General features: G+C 35.3%; 2 protein-coding genes across 3 annotated transcripts; both read right to left on the bottom strand.

The window, feature by feature from the left end:
* Positions 1-552: 552 nt before the first annotated feature.
* On the bottom strand, positions 553-5,039 carry LOC109806573 (serine/threonine-protein kinase BSK5). The gene is made up of 10 exons (XM_020369022.3): positions 4,540-5,039; positions 4,175-4,398; positions 3,934-4,069; positions 3,544-3,677; positions 3,344-3,449; positions 2,835-2,920; positions 2,490-2,678; positions 2,160-2,324; positions 1,442-1,555; positions 553-960 (listed from the first exon to the last, which is right to left on the bottom strand). The coding sequence occupies exons 1-10, from the start codon at positions 4,619-4,621 to the stop codon at positions 718-720; spliced, it is 1,479 nt and encodes a 492-aa protein (XP_020224611.1). The 5' UTR covers positions 4,622-5,039; the 3' UTR covers positions 553-717.
* A 9,082-nt stretch (positions 5,040-14,121) lies between these two features.
* On the bottom strand, positions 14,122-18,681 carry LOC109806379 (uncharacterized). 2 transcript variants are annotated; one of them, XM_020368762.3, is made up of 3 exons: positions 18,363-18,681; positions 14,750-17,208; positions 14,122-14,630 (listed from the first exon to the last, which is right to left on the bottom strand). In XM_020368762.3, exons 2-3 carry the CDS (start codon positions 17,057-17,059, stop codon positions 14,331-14,333), a joined length of 2,610 nt encoding a protein of 869 aa, XP_020224351.1. In that variant the 5' UTR covers positions 17,060-17,208; positions 18,363-18,681; the 3' UTR covers positions 14,122-14,330. The 2 variants fall into 2 exon arrangements, with proteins under 2 accessions (XP_020224351.1, XP_020224352.1); XM_020368763.3 differs by lacking the exon at positions 18,363-18,681 and adding an exon at positions 17,633-18,288.
* Between the last annotated feature and the right edge of the window lie 2,788 nt (positions 18,682-21,469).

The following is a 21,469-nucleotide window of genomic DNA, read 5'->3' as shown; positions in this document are numbered from 1 at the left end:
GTTATATTCCTTACTGTTAGAAAAATAAAATGATGATAAAAACTTATAAAATATAATTTTGTTATAGATTTAATTATTGAGGAATTAATTTAGTTCTCAAATCACTGAAAATTCATATAATGATGGTTTAAATTTTTGAAATAAAAATATGCTGACTATTTTTTTATTATATAAAGAAATAATGTGTTAATGTATATAACTCTAAATGACTAAATTGAAACTAATCTCTTAGTTTTATTACATAATTATTATCTTTTATAAAAAAAAAGATTAAAAAAAATCTTTACAATATTCAGGTGCAAAAAAATTGTGGCTTTCAACTTGTGAGCTGTAGTACTTTCAGAAATAGATGTACATACATGATACATTAGTTGATTTGAGAGTAGGGAGATACTCAGGGAAGACCAAAAAAAAATAATTTCCTCAAGTCTTGCAATCACGGATAAATAGTTAAATACTATTTTTTTTTTTAAGTTTGTGAACATTTTCTCAAGTTTTGCAATCATTTTCTGAATCAATTCTGACCAGAAAATATAACATTTTTATACGAACTAGAGCAATTTCACAACTTTTTTAGAAGAAAAAAATTGTAGGTGGCATAGACAATCGAGAGTTTGAAAACTGTTGGAGAAAACAATAGATAGAGAAGGATACATACAGCTAATGCTTGTAATATTTTCCTCGAGAAATGAAGGAGAGAAAAAAACTGTGTACATTTCAATTTCTATGTTTTCTTGTTTCCAGTGTTGTGCCATCTTTAAGACTTTCCTCTGCATCATGGTCCATCCCAAGGCTGAAGAGGGACACTGCTTGAAGATAGAATGCAGTTGGCCAGGTTGGTGACACTGATTGAGCTTGCATGGCATCTCCCAGTGCTTCTTGTGCCATGTTGTTCATTAGGTAACAAAAGCAGCGCCTTACATACACAGTTGGTGATACCATGGTTCCACCATCGATGAACTATACAAAACAAGCAAGTGGTAATTCTCTCAGAAAAACAAAAGGAAAAAAAGAAAACACACTTTTTCTTCCAATTATGTGAGATTTCCACCATTTTAATAATATAGGTTTAAACATAATTCAATTCTACAAAATTGGCTTTTAAGTGAAGATTGCTCACTATTTATATACATTATTTTTACTATTACTAGTCAATATGATATTTCTAACGGTCTATTATATTGAGTGTGTTTTGTGAGTAATGAAAGGCTAATTGATAATTCCTAAGCATTGATCCCTTTACCCTACAAGCTAATCATTCACTGTTCTAGCCAAATAATAGTAAGTAGTAACCCATAAAATTCAATAGAGTAAAGATGAACTTTGTCTGCCATGAAGCTGATAATCAAAAGTTACTTATTTTGTACAAAAGAGTGAATTCTCATGCTGTTTTGGGTGATTTATGATGGATTCATGATCCACGAATTTAAAGCTGACTTACTTGTGTATAGCATTCAATGGCCTTAGAGAAGTCTCTAGCATGGAAAGCAGAATCTCCTTGCTTCTTAGAATTTAGTGTTTCTTGTATTTGGTCTGTCCATACTTGGAAGGAAAGCTGTGTTAAAAAGGAAGGACACAGCCAAAAATACAATGTACAAGGTTAGTGAAGGGAAAACTTGATAAGAACAGCACAACAATACTTCTTCACTGTGCTAATGAAGTAAACTTTCTTTCTAAATAAATGTGATAGTTTCGGGCAAGCTAACTCATCAGCAATATGGTATTGTCACATGTTTGATTGAATAAATTCATGACAAACTAAAATATAACAGTCTTCAGTTATTTATAACCAGTGTCATTTAGCAAACATCATGGCTATAACTAAATACAGATACTGTTGAATAAATTAGACTATTAGTTTAATATGAAATAAAAAAGAATCTGACAGTGCATCAGACCTTGATATCCAAAGCAATTGAGAAAATTGGAAAACTCTTGTTAAAGAATTGAAGTTAAAACTTGAAAGAAACACTTAAAAAGTTACATACAGAAATTTTCAAAGGATGGTGGTAAACTTGATAGATTTGCACAATATATATCGAGAATTCAAGAAAAAACACCAAGGTTTACCAACAAGTAAATTTGGCATCAAGAAGCTATTAAAGTCTTGTATAGAACAACAAAAGAAGAATAAATCCTATGGGGAAACATTTCATTACCTCATTGGCAACATCTTCATCATCCTTGTATCCCACCCTTTCCAAAATTTCATATATTGAAGTGAGATCTCTTCTAGAACAAGCTTCACCAAAAGGTGTCAATGGAACTTCTTCCTTTGATGGGATACTCTCATCTGGTATGCCCAACAAAACCTGTGATGGAACCTGATAAATAACACCAGATGTAAACCAAATAAATTCCAATGCTTTGCTTGTTTCACTAATATGGTAAAATACAGGCCAATCAAGTTACGTTGATCTTTGAATAACTTGTGATAGAGGAAACTTTAGAGGGAAAAAAAAAACTGGGAGAGAAAAAGAAGAGCATACCGAAGTTTCTTTCTGAAGAGGAGTTAGAGCAGTCACAAGTGACTTAGCGTTTGGCCTCTCACGAGGCTCATACTGCAAGCAGCGTGAAGCTAATCTCACTATCTCAGTTCCATCATCATTTGAAATATGACCTTCCAAACATGAGTCCACCAGCATCAAAAAGTTTTTGCCTCGTATAAGGTCAAGTGCCTACATGTTGAAAGATTATGCGCTCGTTTTATTTATGAACTCTATAATTGTTGCAACCATTTTGAGCCAATCTATCATAGGATGCTACAGTAAACCCAACAAAATTCAAGCACAAGTCACTGAATTGAAACAGAAAATAGGGAGCTGGGAGTATACATGACTGGGTGGAATATGCTTGCCACTCAGAAGATCAAGCAAGAGTGTGCCAAAACTGTAAATTACACTTTCTGGGGTGATTCTTCCTGCCAAATTTCAAACAACTGTGTTGGCTCAGTTAAGAAATTGTATAGATCAGCATACCAAAAAAGATATGGCCATGATCCAATAATAACAAACTAACAGCAATATTGAAATAAACAATTTTTCACTTCAACAAGGAGAAAAACATACAATGCCTATAGGCTACACCGATGAATATGTCAGTTCATATTACCTTAATTGAAGAGAAATGAACTTTTTGCTCAAACAAAATGAATGTGGGATAAACTAAATAAGACAGTAATACCATATAATTCAACTAGCTTGAGTAAAGGGTACAGCAATCTCAACTGCTCTTTTACTCGCATAATTCACCCCCTCCTTGTCATCAGAAATACATATATTACATCTTAAGACATCCTAGTACAAGGTCAGCTTCTGTAACGAAAAAAAAAAAAAAATAGTACCTGTCCTCAAATACTCAGGTGGGGTGAAGGCTAAATTTGTACTATAGCTTCTGCCATCTCTGCTGTTTTTCATGAGTCCAAAACAAGAAAGCCTAGGATTCCCATCCTGTCCACCATTGATACCATGTCAACAAGAGGCATAGTTAATAAAACATAACGACTTAGACAGGGCATAAACCTGGTCATAAAAGCTTCAGTACCTGATCAAACAAAACTCGATAAGCATTAAGATCATGATACAATGCCCTTCCTTTACTGCTGCAGTACTCCAATGCTTGTGCTAAGTACAAGGCCACTCTCAGCCTCATTGCCCATTTCATAGGCTGAGTCTCCCCTACCAGATTAGTTCATATCATACAAATCAGAAATCATTGGTCTACATTCAAGATTTCTCATACTACATTAACAAAATGGGGAGGGAGCAAACAAATTAATCAAATGCAACTCTTAATTTAGCTTCTTAAACTAAATGTGGCGAAAGCTACGTCTGCTGAGCGCAGATTAGTTATCTACATTGCCATCAATCTGTTTGCCGATGACTATTTTCTTTTTTTTGTTGATTGATGAAGACATGAATGATGGAAACTCACAGTGAAAGAGATGTTTGGAGAGAGTTTCATTGGGCATAAACTCCGAAACAAGCAATCTCTCTTCTCCTTCACAGCAACACCCAACCAAGTTTGCCAACCGCTCATTCCTCAGCTGCCCCACTGCCCGTGCTTCCTCCTAAAAGTTATCTCACAAAGTGAGGGTTACCCCACATTTATATACACTAATCATATCACACTAATAAGGGATCACTAACAAAATGCAAAAGAGAGGAACACTAACTAGGAACTGTCGAGGATCAGGCCAAGCAGACTTGTTGAAGCGCTTCACAGCAACCAACCTATCATCTTCAATCCTTCCTTTGTAGACAACATTGGGAGCCTTCTCACCGTGTTCTGACACTATGTTTTCCGGTGAAAATGCTGACGTGGCACTTCTCAGTTGGTCCAAGGTGAACTCAGTGAATCCAGACCAAGAATCCTTCTTCTCACCCTCGTTCCCATTCTCTGTACCCAGAAACGAATCCGTGTTAAAAAAACAAAACTTTAATTCCAAAATCACTATGATGAAGTGAAAACAATAAAGCTTGTTCTTTTCTTTTCTTTTCTATTGGCCCAGATGGTGTGAATAGTGAGATATGAGTTCACCATTATCAGGTAAGTCATGAGGATTGGATTTGGTGTTGGAGGGACACCAACATAGACACAATTTAGAGCAACCAGCTCCCATTGATGAAAATGAAGCAATACTACAACACTTCTTCTTCTTCTTCTTTCTCTCTCTCGTGGAGTGTTGTTAGACCAGAAAAGGATAAGGTGTGAGAAAGAATGGAGAGAAAGAGAGAAAGATGAAGGGAGAAAATAATTGTTTTGTTGGATCCAAAGGATTTCTGTTTGGCGGTATCATTCACAACCTATCCTTCATCATTTGCTCTTTGCTTTCATTTCATCTTGCTCTCCACAGCACACTTCTCTGTTGATATTTTGCTGAATTGATTTCCAACCTAGTAGTCAATATTATTTTCATTCTACAAGTACCAACCGCTGGATGATATATGATTGATTCTGTAACATATGAAAAAAGGTATAACGGGAGAATTGGTTTCACTGTACTGTTAGTGTTTTCATTGAACAACAAGATTGCTTTCACGTGAAAGAGGCTATATAGTGAAATAAAAAAATTTAAAGATACTATATTCATTCTTGTTATCTTTTAGGGAAAATATATAAATAATTTATCAAATATGTCATGTGCCAATACCACCGAACAATGTGTTGTTAATCAAGTTAATTAATATATATTTTTCCCTCTATATCCTAACACTGATGCGTTTGTGAGAATAGTTTAAAGAGAAATATTAGTTACAATTTATAACATTTCTTTTGTAGCACTAACAACTTTCTTAATTCAGTGGTAAGATTCATCGACTAAATAATTAGAGTATTGATAAAGAAACGTTAGAGAAATGTCGCTAACATTTCTTAAATTTGAATTTAAGATAAATTTTTAGTCTCTTCTATTTTTTATTTGTTTCACTTGTCTAAATTTTCTATCAAATAAAAAATATTTTTTCCTTCTGATTAAACACTATGTTAGTATGTGAGTTGAGATTGATATCGAAAATTTTCATATTAATTAATATGTGGTTAGCTTTTTTTCTTTTTTCTTTCTTTATTTCAAATTTTTAGTTGGCCCAATTTCCTTTACAACTTTTTGAGTCGTAGTAGTAACAATAATGTATTGTGTAAATCTACCACTTAATTGGGCACGTAGTAGGAAATCGCTATCAAGTGCCCGACAAGTGATATCTCTACCTTGATATATAGGGTCAAATTTCTCGTAAAAGATAAGTCTCAATAACGTGTACATGTTATTGTGCTCAAGCTGTATATAGATATATAGTTGCATTTATAAGTGGCTTAATAATTGTGCAGTCCTTTTCACTGTAATAATAAAGTAGTTACTAAACAGACTAAGACAAATAATAAGAGTTTGCTCAACTTGTGTAGTACCTTCAACAAATATAATTGTAATTATGAAGAAACACATTATTCTGATTTCCTCAATCATATTCCTTTTTGTTTTTATTAATGATAAGGTCCTGTCTGGTTTTAATGACATATTTACTCATTCCAGCTTTGCTTGCTTACATTTAAAGCCTTGATCATCCATATGGGCTTCCTTTTATCAAGAACCAACTATTGAATTAACGAAGGCCTAATCCCTTGATCCATGGATTGGGATTATGTTGCAATTATTTTGTCTAGAAAGTAGCATCATGACGTTCTGTAGAAACAACTTTTTTTCCCGATTTTTCCCCCCCTTCTCTGTGAATTATAATTACCGATCATTCAAATGACAATTCGGGCAATAATGAAGCATACGGGTAAGTGTACAAGTTTAGATCCGAATATCTTGTGCCCACATGGATTTGGAATTTTGATAAATTTCCTGAAGCACGTATGACCCCAACTATGAGCTGAAATCGAGTAATTGACCGTAATTAATATATATAAATTTCAAAGCATACAAAGTGACAAATGTTTGGTGTCTCCATTCTTTCATAATTATTAAGAGAGAAGAGAGAGAGAAAAAATTGTTGGTAAGGTATATCATATATGGTCCATGTTTGCAGCTTTTTTTTCTTCTTTTTTTTTTCTGCTGATTCTTCATCTATAGAATTGTGAAACGACTACAAATTAATTGATTTTTTTTACTTATATTGCTAATGCAACCCAAGTGAATTGTTTTTTCCTTTCGTTATTACGATAATGTAAATAAAATGTGAAGAGATGGACATCACATCTCAATCCAGCTATACTGCTTAGAATTCTTCCACTATACTTGAAAAGTTGACACTTGACACAAAGGGTCCATAATAATTTTTTTAACACTTGATCTAATTATTGAGGTCTTTATGGGGACACGTTCTATCTGGTTTTGGAAACCTTCGACAAAGGGTATTTTCTTGATCAATTTTTACAGATCGCTACAACCTGAACTGACTCAGCTGGGCCTATTTGCCATTATTGTGAACAGTATACAAGAATTTTCTGCTATTTAATAAATTATTTTTCCCTATAAATTATACCGAGGAGGAATACTTTGCTTGTATAAGACTCTCTTTTAGTAATTTCTTTATTATTATTATTAAAATTTATCAAGTCATAATGACTTTTGTGTCTTATTTAACGACTCTGTCCTGAATTGTTTCTCTAAACTAAAACCAGATTGTAAATAGCCGATCTAGATAACTAGTTTTTGTACAATTCAAAGTTGATATAAATTTCAGCAAGGTATAATCGTATAAGTAAAAGTGATCGAGTCTAAAATATTTTTGGAGATGAACGTATTTCTTTTTTGAAATCGAGCCTATCTGATTAATAGTTAGATTAGTTACATTCAAGTTATACAAGAAAAAAAACGTACAGAAAGTTGTATTGTTAAATTATACAAGAACAAAGATTGTGCCAAGCCAATACTCGTACTACGAAAGTATTCAAGTGGTTTGTGAATTGTGACTAAAGTATGAGGTTGGTAGTCGGAACTTGGATGGAGTTTGGCAAGCCCAGAGAGTTTTCATTTTGAATTAATATTCTTATATTTTATTTCTTTAGGAGCAAAATGGAAGAAGAAAAACTATTTTATTACCTGACACAGAAGCAATAGCAATAGTAATAGGCAGACTTATTCTTGCCTAGTGCTTTGTCACCTAACAGCCTCCGAAAATAAAAGTGCAGACTGCAGAGAGACGGCACGAGCAATAATAATATCTGGGATTAGAGAAATTTAGACTGAAAAGGAAGGACAGAGGAAATGTCATGTTATCAGAATAGAAAAGGAAAAACAGCAGTGGGTTTGGTAGGAAAGGAAATCAAGAAAGCAATGTGATGTAACAGCAGTGTTCATGCATACGAATGCAAAAGGAAAAAGGTTTTGAAAAGAGTAGCAGCAGCAAGCAGTCACCATTGCACAGTGCGTGCGTGGGACATCAGACAAGAAGCATTATTATTCATTGTTAAATTGCATCATAAGATCAACCTACTCTTACCATCAATTCAATTCCCCACTTCACGTGGATTCTTTGTCTTCCCATACCCATCTCATAATCCTCCCAGACTCCAAAAAAAGAAAATACAAGAACGTTTTAGAAAAACCAAGTTTTATTTCTCTTTAATTTTTTTATTCAATTAAATCCTATGCATGTTTTCTTATAAGGGCCACTCATCCTGCTCGCTTTGTGCACACTCAATGGCCTCATCTATTTATCTGAGGAGAACCTATAGTGACACCATAAACTGGTTATTTACCTTTCACGTAAAAGTAACAAACTCCAGCTTCTGTGTTTTCTTTCATAAATTATCCAAAAACGCACCTATTGGACATGCAAGCAAAGGCGTACTAAACAGTTCTAGCTTCACCGGAGATGTGTAGAGGGTCTGGGTCCATGATATCTCATAAAGGCATGCAAAGGTTGCATGTTGTAAACCTGAAACATGTTCCTCACACTCCATGATACATCATTTTCCAAGATTCACTGCTTTTCCTTTTTAAAAATTATTGCCCGACGTCTTTATCTATAAATATCAAACGATAAAAGTGGAAAATCTGAAACAGTTGCCCCTGACTTCCAAGTGTAGTGCAAAACGTGCAGCAGTGTAGATATTATCACTTTTTTCAGCCGGCTTGCTGCTTCGTACACTCTATACAGTCTTGGGTGCTTCGTTTGTACCCAAGTTCTAGCAGCTTTTGATCACTTTGATTGATCCTCGACCAAAAATAAAAAATGAAACTTCAACGATCAGTTTACACCACGAAATTCTATTTTAGTAAAAACCAGAAGTTCAAAGAAAACCAATCATAAAACGGCACGTTTGAACCAAAGAATAAGTTTCACATTAATCAAAATCATTAACTATTAAATCACGTCAAAATATCAGCATTTATCTCCTAAACCGTTAGTACAAGAAGCAAAATTCAAAGTGAGATTAAGAATGGTGTGCATAATAATGCCCACGAGAACTCTTACCAATTTTGTGAGCCTCCTTCAGCCCTAGTTGATGTTAGGTTCAGAGTAGGCTTAATAGTTACTCACAGCTAAAACAAGAGATGAGTAAAAAGAGACAAGGGAGAAAATAACCACAGTAAAAATATTATTTACTGAAAGGGAGGAAATTACAACACTTCTCTCTCTATAACTTACTCCTTTGAATTAGGAGACTACTACTACCGAGAACAGATCTCAAGGTGTATAAGAGAGGAAAAGAGAAGAGAAGAAGATTTGGGATGAAAATTATGATTTTCAGCTTCCCTATTTATAGGAAAGTCCCAATGGCATTTTCGTAATTTCTCCTAAACCTTTAATATTATTTTATTATCATGTGGGACCCGCTTTTAATTTAAAAATTAAAAGCCACCGAAAGTGGCTTGGCAGCTGTACCCAACATTTCTCCCACTTGAAGATTATGATTAAGTTAATCATATCTTCACACCACTGACACTTCTTTATTGATACTTCATGTTGCTTATGTTTTCAATAGGCCAAATAAGGATCGACACCATGTAAACTTGTCAGTGTTGACAAGCTTTGTCATTATGTCTGCTATGTTGTCTTTTGTATGGATCTTCTGCATATCCACTTTTCCTTCTTCTACTACTTCACGAACAAAGTGATATTGGACTCCTATGTGCTTTGTCCTGGAATGAAAGGCTGGATTCCTTGCAATGTGCAAGGCACTCTGACTGTCACAATACACAGTAATTTTCTCCTGCTTGTGCCCGAGTTCTTCCAATAACCTTTGAATCCAAATTGCTTCCTTGCATGCTTGCGTAGCTGCCATGTATTCAGCTTCTGTAGTAGATAGAGCTACAACAGTCTGTAACTTAGACAACCAGCTCACTGCTCCTCCAGCAAGTGTAAACACATAACCAGTAGTAGATTTTCTTTTATCCAGATCTCCTGCAAAATCTGAATCAACATAGCCTCTGACAAAAAACTCTGATCCTTCAAAACATAATGCAACATCTGAGGTTCCTTTGATATATCTAAGGATCCTCTTTACAATACTCCAATGCTCTCTACCAGGATCTGCCATAAACCTACTGACCGCTCCCACTGCTTGTGCAATGTCTGGTCTCGTACAAATCATGGCATACATAAGGCTTCCCACCGCTGATGCATACGGCACTCGAGACATTTCCATCCTCTCTGCTTCATTGCTAGGACTCATACTTGAGGATAATTTGTAATTGACAGGAAGTGGGGTAGAAATTAGCTTACAGTCTTGCATGTTGAAGCGCCGCAAGACTTTCAATAAATAATTCCTCTGAGAAAGCCAAATCTTCCTATCCTTTTTATCTCGGTGAATTTGCATCCCTAAAATCTTGTTTGCCGGTCCCAAGTCCTTCATATCAAACTCCCTAGCCAATTGTGCCTTCAATTCTTGGATCTGATCTTTGTTGGGGCCTACCACCAACATGTCATCCACATACAACAGCAAGATGATGAAATCATTGTCATCAAACCTATTGTAGTACGTACAATGGTCTGAACTCAGTCTGTTGTAACCAAGGCTAATTATGAAGGAATCAAATCTCTTGTACCAGCATCTTGGCGCCTGTTTTAGACCATACAGAGATTTGGTCAACCTACAAACCAAGTTTTCTTTTCTTTTTTCTTTAAAGCCTTCTGGTTGGAGCATATATATTTCTTCTTGGAGTTCCCCATGAAGAAAAGCAGTCTTTACATCAAGTTGCTCAAGATGTAAATTAAATGCAGCACACATAGCCAGAACAACTCTGATTGTGGTTAATCGGACAACTGGCGAGAATATCTCGTTAAAATCAATGCCCGCTTTCTGAGCATATCCCTTAACCACCAATCTTGCACGATATCTCTCCACTTGATCATTGCCATCACGTTTGATCTTATAGACCCATTTGCAACCAATGGCTTTTCGATCTTTTGGAAGATCAACAAGTTCCCATGTTTTATTTCTATGTAAGGCCTCTATTTCTTCATGCATTGCTGCCATCCACTGAGAAACATCAGAACTCCTCAACGCCTCTTGAAAGGTTGATGGTTCTCCTTCTTCAGTTAAGAGACAGTACGCATCATGACTTGCCATAACATAGTCTGAATGCCAAGATGGTCTCCTTCTCTCACGTCTTATTTGTTGAACTTCTTCATCATTGGCTTCATCTGGTTCTTGTTCCTCATGCTCTTGTTCTGCTTCAGAGGTGTCATCCTTTTTAGACTTTCCTCCTATCTCCACTATACTAGTGTCTTTGATAGTGCTGTCATTCTCCTGCTCCTTTTGCAGTTCAGTTTCTGCAAAGACTACATCCCTGCTAACAACAACCTTGTGGGCAGTGGGATCCCACAAGCGATACCCCTTAACATTGTCAGCATAACCCAAGAATATACATTTCCTGGATTTTGGGTCCAGCTTTGTTCTTTCTTGGGAGTTGTACATCACGTACACAGGACAACCAAATACATGTAATGAAGAATAATTTGATGGTTTTCCATTCCACATCTCCATTGGTGTCTTCAAACCAATTGCTGTTGATGGTGAGCGATTGATCAAATAACAAGCAGTTTTGACTGCTTCTGCCCAGAAAGACTTGGCTAATCCTGCAGTTCTCAACATAGCTCTTGTCCTTTCTAGGAGAGTTCGATTCATCCGCTCTGCTACCCCATTCTGCTGAGGTGTATGAGCAACTGTAAATTGCCTTTTAATACCCTCTTGCTTGCAGAATGCCAGAAAATCACCATCTGTATATTCTCCTCCATTATCTGTCCTCAAGCACTTAATCCTTTTTCCAGTATCAAGTTCCACTTGTGCTTTAAATTCCTTGAATACTGGGAACACATCTGACTTCTTCTTGATTGGGTACACCCACAATCTCCGGGAATAATCATCAATAAATGATACAAGATATTTTGCTCCTCCCATGGAAATTTCTGGTGATTCCCAAACATCAGAATGGATCAAGTCAAGTATGTGTTTGCTCCTTGTAGTTACTTTGGCAAATTGTAATCTATGTTGCTTGCTTGTCACACAGTGCTCACAAAATGGTAAGGTTACCATTTTAAGCCCTGACAAGAGATTACGTTCTGCAAGAATTTTCAGGCCTCGTTCTGACATATGTCCTAGTCTACGATGCCACATCATCGTTGCCTCTTCTTGACTTATTGCTGCAACTGATGCATCTGCTTCTTGCAACGTTTCTCCCAAGAGCAAGTATAGATTTGATGTGATCTTCTCAGCTTTCATCACCACCAAATTGCCTTTAACTACCTTCAAGATTCCACCTTCAACGTGGATCTTGCACTTGAGATCATCTAGTTGCCCAATGGACAATAGATTCTTTTTCAAGCCCTTCACATGTCGTACCCCTTGAATTGTACGAACAGTACCATCATACATTTTTAATTTGATAGTACCAACTCCAGCAATTTCCAAAGCATGATCATTTCCCATAAATACGGATCCTCCTGAGATTGATTCATAAGTGCAAAACCAATCTCTATTTGGAGTCATGTGCCAGGTTGCACCTGAATCCAATATCCAACATTCATGGAGTTGTTTTTCGCCTCTGGAACTTATTGCTTCACTGTACAAGATTTCTCCATCTTCTTGGGTACTAGCAACACAACCTTGAGAGGTTGACGCTTCAGAATTCTTCCCTCCTCCACTCTTCTTGTGCCAACAATCTTTCTTCATGTGCCCTCTCATGCCACAATTATAGCATTTGAGGTTCTTCCTTCCTCGAGATTTAGATCTACCATGATTTTGACTCCCACTGGAGCCACGTTCCATTGATCTTCCTCTCATCATCGTCAAAGCTTCTGCTTGCTTTGAACTTTCCAGTCTGTCTTCCTTATTCTTTCGCCTGGACTCTTCTTCAAGAATAGCTCCGGCAACATCCTCAAAGGATAGACGACCAACAACATTATTGTTTGTTATGTTGATGATGAGTTGATCATATGAATCTGGTAAACTCTGAAGTAGAAGCTCCGCACGTTCATTTTCCACTATGTTGAAATCAGCTGTTGAAAGCTGAGCAAATAGCGTATTCAGATTGTTGATGTGGTCCGTCACTGCTGTGGACTCACTCATTCGAAGAGTGTAGAGTTTCCTCTTTAAGAATATTCTGGTGTGAAGTGACTTGACCTCGTATAATTTTACGAGCGTGTCCCAAATCTCCTTTGCAGTTGTCTTCTCTGCTATGCTCGACAAAACTGAATCAGCCATTGCTAAGTGCAAATTGGCAACAGCATTGTCATCCATTTCTCTCCACTTTTCATCAGTAATATCTGATGGCCTGCCTTCAATTGCTTTAAGACAGTTGTCTTTTCTCAAAATTGCTCTTATCTTCAATTTCCACAGGGAAAAATTGTTCCCGTTGAACTTCTCTATCTCAAACTTTGCTGCCATAATTTCTTCTATTAAACCGACTTAAGTAACTTCCACTAGAATAGTACCGCCTACTGGAACAATGATAAAATCCAGTAACAAGAATAATTCTTTTCTGATGTGACTGATCAGGCAATACTGCAGCCACAGAGCATACTAAGAATTTTCTCCGATACTATACCAATGTACACCACAGCGGAATAATAAACAACCTAGTGGCTTTGATACCACTGTTAGGTCCAGAGTAGGCTTAATAGTTACTCACAGCTAAAACAAGAGATGAGTAAAAAGAGACAAGGGAGAAAATAACCACAGTAAAAATATTATTTACTGAAAGGGAGGAAATTACAACACTTCTCTCTCTATAACTTACTCCTTTGAATTAGGAGACTACTACTACCGAGAACAGATCTCAAGGTGTATAAGAGAGGAAAAGAGAAGAGAAGAAGATTTGGGATGAAAATTATGATTTTCAGCTTCCCTATTTATAGGAAAGTCCCAATGGCATTTTCGTAATTTCTCCTAAACCTTTAATATTATTTTATTATCATGTGGGACCCGCTTTTAATTTAAAAATTAAAAGCCACCGAAAGTGGCTTGGCAGCTGTACCCAACAGTTGATCCTGTGATGTCTACGGTACGAGAGGACCATGCAGTCACTCCGTGGAAATCAGGTTTAGTTACACAGAACAGAATATTGCTTGAAATAGCATATTGAGTGTGGTCATTTAACCATCAACGATATGGCTCTAAATACATGATTTATTCGGCAGTCAACCAATTAATAGAGATAATAAATATGCATCATTTACCAGAAGCTAAAATACAATTTACTCATACTATTCACACTTCAACTGATTCATATTTCAAAATGACGATTTATGATCAAGTCATGATCTCGACTTTGAGTCTTTGACCAATATGCAGCAAATATGAGTAACACATACTAATTTCTTCGCTAGTTACCCACACTGCATTTAATGGCAAAAGACAACAGACACGATTTCATGTTAATTTTAGACCCTACCAACTGGAGAGAGGGGAGGATAAGCAACATAACTAGCAGGAATGTCCTCAATTTTGCCAAAAGCCTTTAGTTCATCTGTTTGCACCAACAGAGTTTCCCTTGGATTTTTTCCTTCGATGTAGTTTCTTGATCCAGAAAGTTCACATGAGATCAAGCCATCCACTAACGCTATGCATATGGAGAATGCTTGCAAAAGTGAAAATGAAGAATCAAAAGCTACAGAATATACACCAGGCTTAAAGGGTGAAAAACTGAAAGCAGGCTGGTTCTCTTGGTCTTGGTCATTCCCCTGTAATTAACATTGATAGTTGTTAAATAACCTTACTAATCAATCATCCACAGATTAACCAACAAGATTAATAAGAAAAAGCTTAGGAAATAACCAACTTAAATTAATCATTGTAGTACCTGAAGGAAAAGCTCAAATGGATGTGGGAAACAAGCTTTTGATATTCTTGATTTTCTACAGGCTTGACTTTCATTTACGAGGGTCTTAAGTTTACAAGCCAAATCCCAACCACCACAGTCACATGATCCACCTGTTCTCCAGCGCTCAATCAGTGATGAAGGTCCACCGTTACTTGGAAGACTATGAACCCCAGTTGGGAGCACAACTGTTACATGTAGGTCTCGACTGTCATTCTGGCAACCAATCTGATGTGGATAATTGATAGCCTTCAGAGATTTGACAATCATAGCAGCAAGCTCGTCATTTGGTTCATAGTCAGTGACCCGACCATCTCCTTGCTTTAGCTTTACAGAAAACAAAACAAACTCTTTTGTGGTAGAGGAGTCCACACAATTCTGGTTTGTTGAATCATAATGGTGTGAATCAGAAACCTTCATCTGGGCAACAGCATGGTGAATATAATCAGGAGTTTTGCTCTTGCTTGCTTGATTCATCCAACTCCCGTTCTTCTTTTTACCCTCCCTAAAGGTGAAAAAGGTATAGATATGGCTGCATTCGTCTTTCTTTGAGACAGCCAAGTTCTTCACTGTGGCCACAAGAATGTTGCTATTATTGTCAACGGCAAATGTCAAAAGCGGCTGACCATTCTTCACGGAAATTCTTAGAAGTGCTTGAAACGATGATGGCACGTACTTCTTGCTCTTTGACAAATCAACTGAATTTATTGTGGTAGTACAACCAACTCTCTGGTCCCTGTCCATTTCTTTCTCCATAGAAAATTTCCCATGACCAGACCTACAATTCTTATTTGTTATCACTGGATCTTTTCGAGGCGACTCCATGGAAGGATGGCAGTTTTCTGACTTCGGTTTCAGCAGTGGATCCAGTAATCTCCTTAAAGGGCTACTGGACCTGCTTTTGCTAGCATTGCCAGGTTTACCATTGACTGGATTTTTTGAGCTAACATAACCTCTTACATTTTCTGAACTAGATTTAAGTGCTGCTATGGAGCTCTGATGTGGCACATGCGCAACCTCTTTACAGCCAGAACCTTTACCTGTAAAACTAATGCTGAAGCTAAATCGACGAAAAGGTGAAGAACTTCTTGATTTCTCAGTAGTTACTTTCTGGTCTAATCCCTTGAGAGACCCACTTGCAGATGAAGATGCACCAATGTCGTGTTTCTTTTCCTCGACCTTTCTAGATTTGGATGGACTTTTCCCCGTTCTGACCGGTACAGGTGCTGATATAGTAGAAGCGGGAATTTTAATACCATCTGGATCTATGGAACTGGATCCTGACCTTTTTGGCTGAGAATGGCTTCCACTAATTTCATCTGGCAGAGGACGAGAGTAGGAAATATCAGAATTTGAATATGTACAGGGAGGTTCCTTAGGTTTCCCTGAAAATCTTGTTTGAGTAGGACTTCCTAGCTTTTGACCCAAGGAGGGTAGCATATCAGGAACTTCACAATGATTATTCTGGGGGATGTCTCTAGGCAAAATAAGAACAATTGGTTTGCTTTTCCCAAGCATAACTTGCTCATCAGTATAAATATTTGGTTGTCCAAAATTCTCCACTTTCTTCTCCAACCCACCATCTTGAGCACTCACTTCAAGCTTCTTACTTGATGCTGCCCCGTACATTCCGTAATTTGGCAGGGTATCACTTTCCTTATTAATATGTCGATTCAGTTGTCTCCTATGGCATCCTTTTGGTATACTAGTAGGATGGTTTTGGGAAAGATCACCAACTCGAGCATATTTGCTCTGTGTGTCCATATTACTGCAGCCACCTCTAAGATTCTGACAATTTCCAAAACTTCCTTCAGAGGATTTGACAGCTACAGTGGAGTCTTGCATTGGAGATGCCTTGAAGTGAGATTGCAGCGACGGGCGAAATATCCTTTGATGAGAAGGAGAACAACTGACACCTTTGCTAGAATTACCAGATAATCCCTCTGATGAAACAGAAGATGATGTATTACTAGCAGATGTCGAGCTCCGGCTACTTAAAAGAACATGTTTATGGCTGTGCTGCCAATGTTGCAGAGTGGCCCAATCAAGCACCCCAACATTCAAAACTTTTTCAGGAATTTTTTCTCCCTTCTCCAGGTAGCCTGGTAAATTTGACATGTACTTAACCAGCTCGTCTTCCTCACTTGCCCTTCTATAAGTTGCTTGCTTTTGCTGATTTCTGTAAGGTTTTAAAGAGTTGTCTTCCTCACTTTTGGTGATTTCATGATGAAAATCAGCATATGACAAAGAAATTTTATCCGTTTTCAACTGGTCATTAAATTTTCTATTCATGCTGTTGGATGATTTCCAGAATTTCGCTCTGACCTGGCATCAGCTGAATAAACTGTCTGGGCTGCAGGTTTGAAACAGCATACCACCTTTTTGTAGTCCAAAGAGAATGCAGTTGGGAAAATGCTTCTGCTTGTTTTTCAGCTGCACAACTGGATTATATTCACAAATCAAACTTCCATAAACAAAGATTCCATGGTACATAAATAAGAAATTATAATTGAGAACAAACAAATATATCAATATCAAGGGTGTCTTCTAAGACCACATTTTCTTTTATTTCCTCCTAATAAACATGGAAACCAAATGCAAACCATTATGCAAAATCACAATAGCAGGGAGTTAGATATACATTGCCGACTACATTAAAGACAAAACAAGCAAAAACTAAACCTGTCATATCTATAACTTGGTCGGCAGCAGCAACAAATGAGAAATTTCAATCAGGTTAATTCAATGGAAAAGCCAATACAATGGTAAGAAGTGATAAGACTGAAAATCTTTCTGAGAAAAAAAAAAAAAAAAAAAAAAAAAAAAAAAAAGCATGATAAGCCTTTAGGAAAAAAGTTTCCTTACAATTACTTCCCCTCCTTTACAGGCCACCCTGTTCAGATAGAAAGTATGAGTAAAGGTTGTAGCTATAAGGAGCCTCCTAGCTTTCAACTAATCAATCTAATAGCTACATAATTGAATGTGATGACTTTTAAATCCCACATAGCTGAACCACCCAAGACGAGAAAAACCCGGGATGTTTTACAACAGATTGAACAATATAAATAAAACAAAAAGTTGGTTTATGAGTTAATGCAAAACTTTAAAATTAAATTTAGTTAATTCAAACACGCGATAATGTAGGGGCAAAACTGAAATCCGAAAAAATTAAAAAAAAAAGCGGAAGCTAAAAAACAAGACGAAGTGGTCCATGCAATCCCATTTTCAAAAACCAAAAGATAAGGCATCATGAAACAAACAACGACCAGTATCAAAATCTTTTGGCCAAATTAAACGGAACGGTCCAATATCCCATTACTGTTCCAAGCAATTCCACCGAATTTCAAATAACAGTGCCTCGTTTGGCGCTTGGCAAATTGGTGACCACCGCCACGAAAAGGAAACAACAAGTTTCTTTGAAAACACTTTCACTTTCTTTTCAACACAACAGCATTATGGCGAGGAGCGCACGATTGCTGAAAATACTTAAAACGGCGAAACTCAAAAACCCTCGGTTGGATACGCACGTGGTCTCACAAGAATAATAACAGAAATAAAAAAAGGCAAAGCCTAATTTGAAGGTGAGAATGGTTACCGTTGAAATGCAGGTTGGAGAAGAAGAAAGGAGTGTCGGTGCCGTTGTTTGGTGGCGAAACGACGTCGCACGGAGAGCGAAAGGAAAGCGTGAGGTTAGCGAATGATAAACAGTTATTATATAAGTGTCGTTCTCGAAAAGCACAATCCCAAACTCCAATGGCGGAAAAAGAGAGAGAGTGAGGGAGCGTGTGGTTTCTCTTTCTCAATTCTCACTCACTTTCTGGCTGGCTTCGTATCTGTGCGGTGTGCGCAGTGATAGTCAAAGAGGCTTGTGACTTGTGACTTGTGACTTGTGAGAGATAGCGAAGCAGGGTGGGGTGGGGCCCACGGTCTTTTCATCAAGCGGCTCAAAGAGGATTGCTTGATCCGACGGTGATGCTGACTTGCATAGAGCGGATGGAGAGCATATTCTGGGTCCCACTCTGATTCATGTTGAAAGTCAAGTGTGAGTTGGTGGGCTTCCAAGGGGCCCGCGTAACTGTTTCTTTGCGGTTTATGGGCCTTTAAATTGGGCTTAGGGTGGGTGGGCTATTCTATTGAAATTGGCGTTTGTCGTTTTGTGCCGTCGATGTTGCAAAAGGCGAAACAATGTTTATTGGGGATCACTTTTATCCTTTTCTTTCTCATATCATATCCCACGTTTCGCATCCTCAAAGTTGCCTTCCACTTTCTGCGTTAAACCTCTTTATTAATCATTTTAATCTTTCCACCTTTTTCTTTTCAACTCTTTTTTTTTTATACTTTATTTTCTCTAACATTATTATATATTTCACATTTTTAAATTTTTGTCTTATTCAAAAAGTTACGGTAATTATAATTTTAAATAGTTAAAAGTATGTAATAATTTTTGTTGGTCTTTGTTGAATAATTAAACTATCTTTTCAATTAAGTTCTTGTTTTTAATTCCAAGGTTAGCACTCAATGTTAGGGTTGATACATGCAAAGTTTTTTTTTTCATAATACTATTGCTATAAAAAAAAAATTTTTTAATTACTTAATTTTATCGAACAATTTTAATAAAGACTTCCTTTGATTATGTTTTGTTTTTTTTCATCTAAGACCATAATTAAAAAAATTTGAACCGCTTCCACTTGAATCAACAACGTGCAAGTAGCTAAGTTGAGTGCTTATTAGTATATTAATTTTAGATACATATTTAAACTATTTTTTTATTTTTGTCAGTAAATCATTACTTCGAATATGTATTACTAAATTTGGTATAGATATATAAAAAAAATAGTTTTATCTTTAAGTCTGAGTCTCGAAATTCTCTTGACTCATTCCGCTCCTGAGATTGAAGTGGCAAGGAAAGATAATAAAGACTTCATTATTAGGTACCTTAAATCAAAACATCACTACTAGAAATAAGATCCAATCACTTTTCAAATGAATAACATGATGATGATTAGTAGGCCAACACCTAGGTTGTTTTTTCATGACAATCGAGTCTTAAAAAAATTACATAGCACATGTGGTGTTGTTATTTAATGACAATCGAGTCTTAAAAATTACATGGCACATAAATAATCAGATCAAATAAATAAAAATAGAGTTAATTATCTTTATTATTGTAAAGTTTTTTATACTAATAATCAATCATATTTTTTAAATTATTTTATTTTATTTTTATTTTATTAAATAAACAAATAACATGATATTATTAAAAGATATAATTGATTATTAGTGTAAAAAAAAATTATATTAATAATATATAGATAATTAATTCATAAAAATATATAGGATCATAACTTTGCGACCCTATTACCAACAATGGTCCAAATTCCAAACACAATTCAGTGATACACAAGATACTTGGGCTGCTAGCTCAAAGTGCACTAAAAGTTAGTAGCTATGTTTCAAAAAACAAAAAACAAAAAACAAAAAACAATGTGACCTATGATCATGTGATGTTTTTGTTCTTGATAACAGTGAGATAGATGATGCTAAATATGAGGTATTTCCTCTCCGGATGTCTAATATTCTCTCACTAAAATTATGAACTGAATTTTAAAAATCAAAAAATGAATGTAATTTGATTTTTAATTTTGTTGGAATTTATATATTCTTATTTTCATACAGAATACTTTAGTCTATGCAAAGAAAAATCTTTATCATATGCAGTGTGGATTTCTATGTGAAAATTGGCTCAAAGTGGGTATAAGGTGTAAAAACATTCTTTTGGTGGTAAGGTGAAAAAGATTTTAATGATTCTCTACGATAAAAATTAAAAACTGTTCTTTTTAATATATAGATAAGTTATTTACCTTACTTTTTGGCAATTAAAAATAAAAATTTCTATAAATAAATCAACTCATATCATATATATTAAACATGAATAATTATTTCACACGAGAATATTTGTATTGATTTTTTTTTTCACTTTTAATCTAATTCAATTTTATATTTATTTATGAATTAAATTTTAATAATTTAAAAATAAATTATCAATAAATAATAAATAATTGTATACCGTAATATGAATTATTTATCTTAAATCTAAATATAATTTATGTTTTAAAATACTATTTATACATAACATATATTCAAATTAGCAAATAATCATAAAATTATTTTATATATTAATTTGAATTAATGAAATGAAGTATCAAATAATTTTCAAATTTTAAAAAACTTTACAGATTTAATCTACACATTAAGAATTTTAAATTCAATAATTAGATTGTTAAAATTTGATGTAAAACATGAGTTATTAAACAGAATAAGTCTTGGTAAACTTATTCCAAGAATAAATGGATCCCTCATATATATATATATATATATATATATATATATATATATATATATATATATATATATATATATATATATATATATATATATATAATGAATATTTAAACCGTGAAATGATGGTTATGTTAGAATAAAATAAAAACTCTTTTTATATAGATTTGTAATTCTATTTATTTCAATAAGTTTGTTTAATATCGTTAGGATCATCACAATTATTAAGTTATCACAATTTTGACATTGGAAAAACATTTCTATAAGCTAAAAAAAGTTTAATTCTTAAGTGATGTAAATCTATTTAGACATATCATGTTGAGATATAAAAGTAGGTTAGATTTTTTTTCTAATGTTAATGTT

The sequence above is a fragment of the Cajanus cajan genome, chromosome 10 (genome assembly GCF_000230855.2).
Source record: "Cajanus cajan strain Asha chromosome 10, NIPB_CcT2T_4, whole genome shotgun sequence".
Lineage (NCBI taxonomy): Eukaryota > Viridiplantae > Streptophyta > Magnoliopsida > Fabales > Fabaceae > Cajanus > Cajanus cajan.
The sequence above is the reverse complement of the archived record's forward strand: the minus strand, read 5'-3'. Positions and strand labels throughout refer to the sequence as shown.

What these genes read in the sequence shown, in the direction of transcription:
- LOC109806573 (XM_020369022.3), bottom strand. Translation starts at nt 4,621, where the DNA reads ATGGGAGCTGGTTGCTCTAAATTGTGTCTATGTTGGTGTCCCTCCAAC. An exon ending in TCATGACTTACCTGATAATG is followed by an intron (nt 4,399 to 4,539) that starts GTGAACTCATAT and finishes TTCTGGGTACAG; the next exon opens with AGAATGGGAACGAGGGTGAG. An exon ending in CCATTGAATGCTATACACAA is followed by an intron (nt 961 to 1,441) that starts GTAAGTCAGCTT and finishes TGTTTTGTATAG; the next exon opens with TTCATCGATGGTGGAACCAT.
- LOC109806379 (XM_020368762.3), bottom strand. Translation starts at nt 17,059, where the DNA reads ATGAATAGAAAATTTAATGACCAGTTGAAAACGGATAAAATTTCTTTG. An exon ending in CATTTGAGCTTTTCCTTCAG is followed by an intron (nt 14,631 to 14,749) that starts GTACTACAATGA and finishes TGTTAATTACAG; the next exon opens with GGGAATGACCAAGACCAAGA.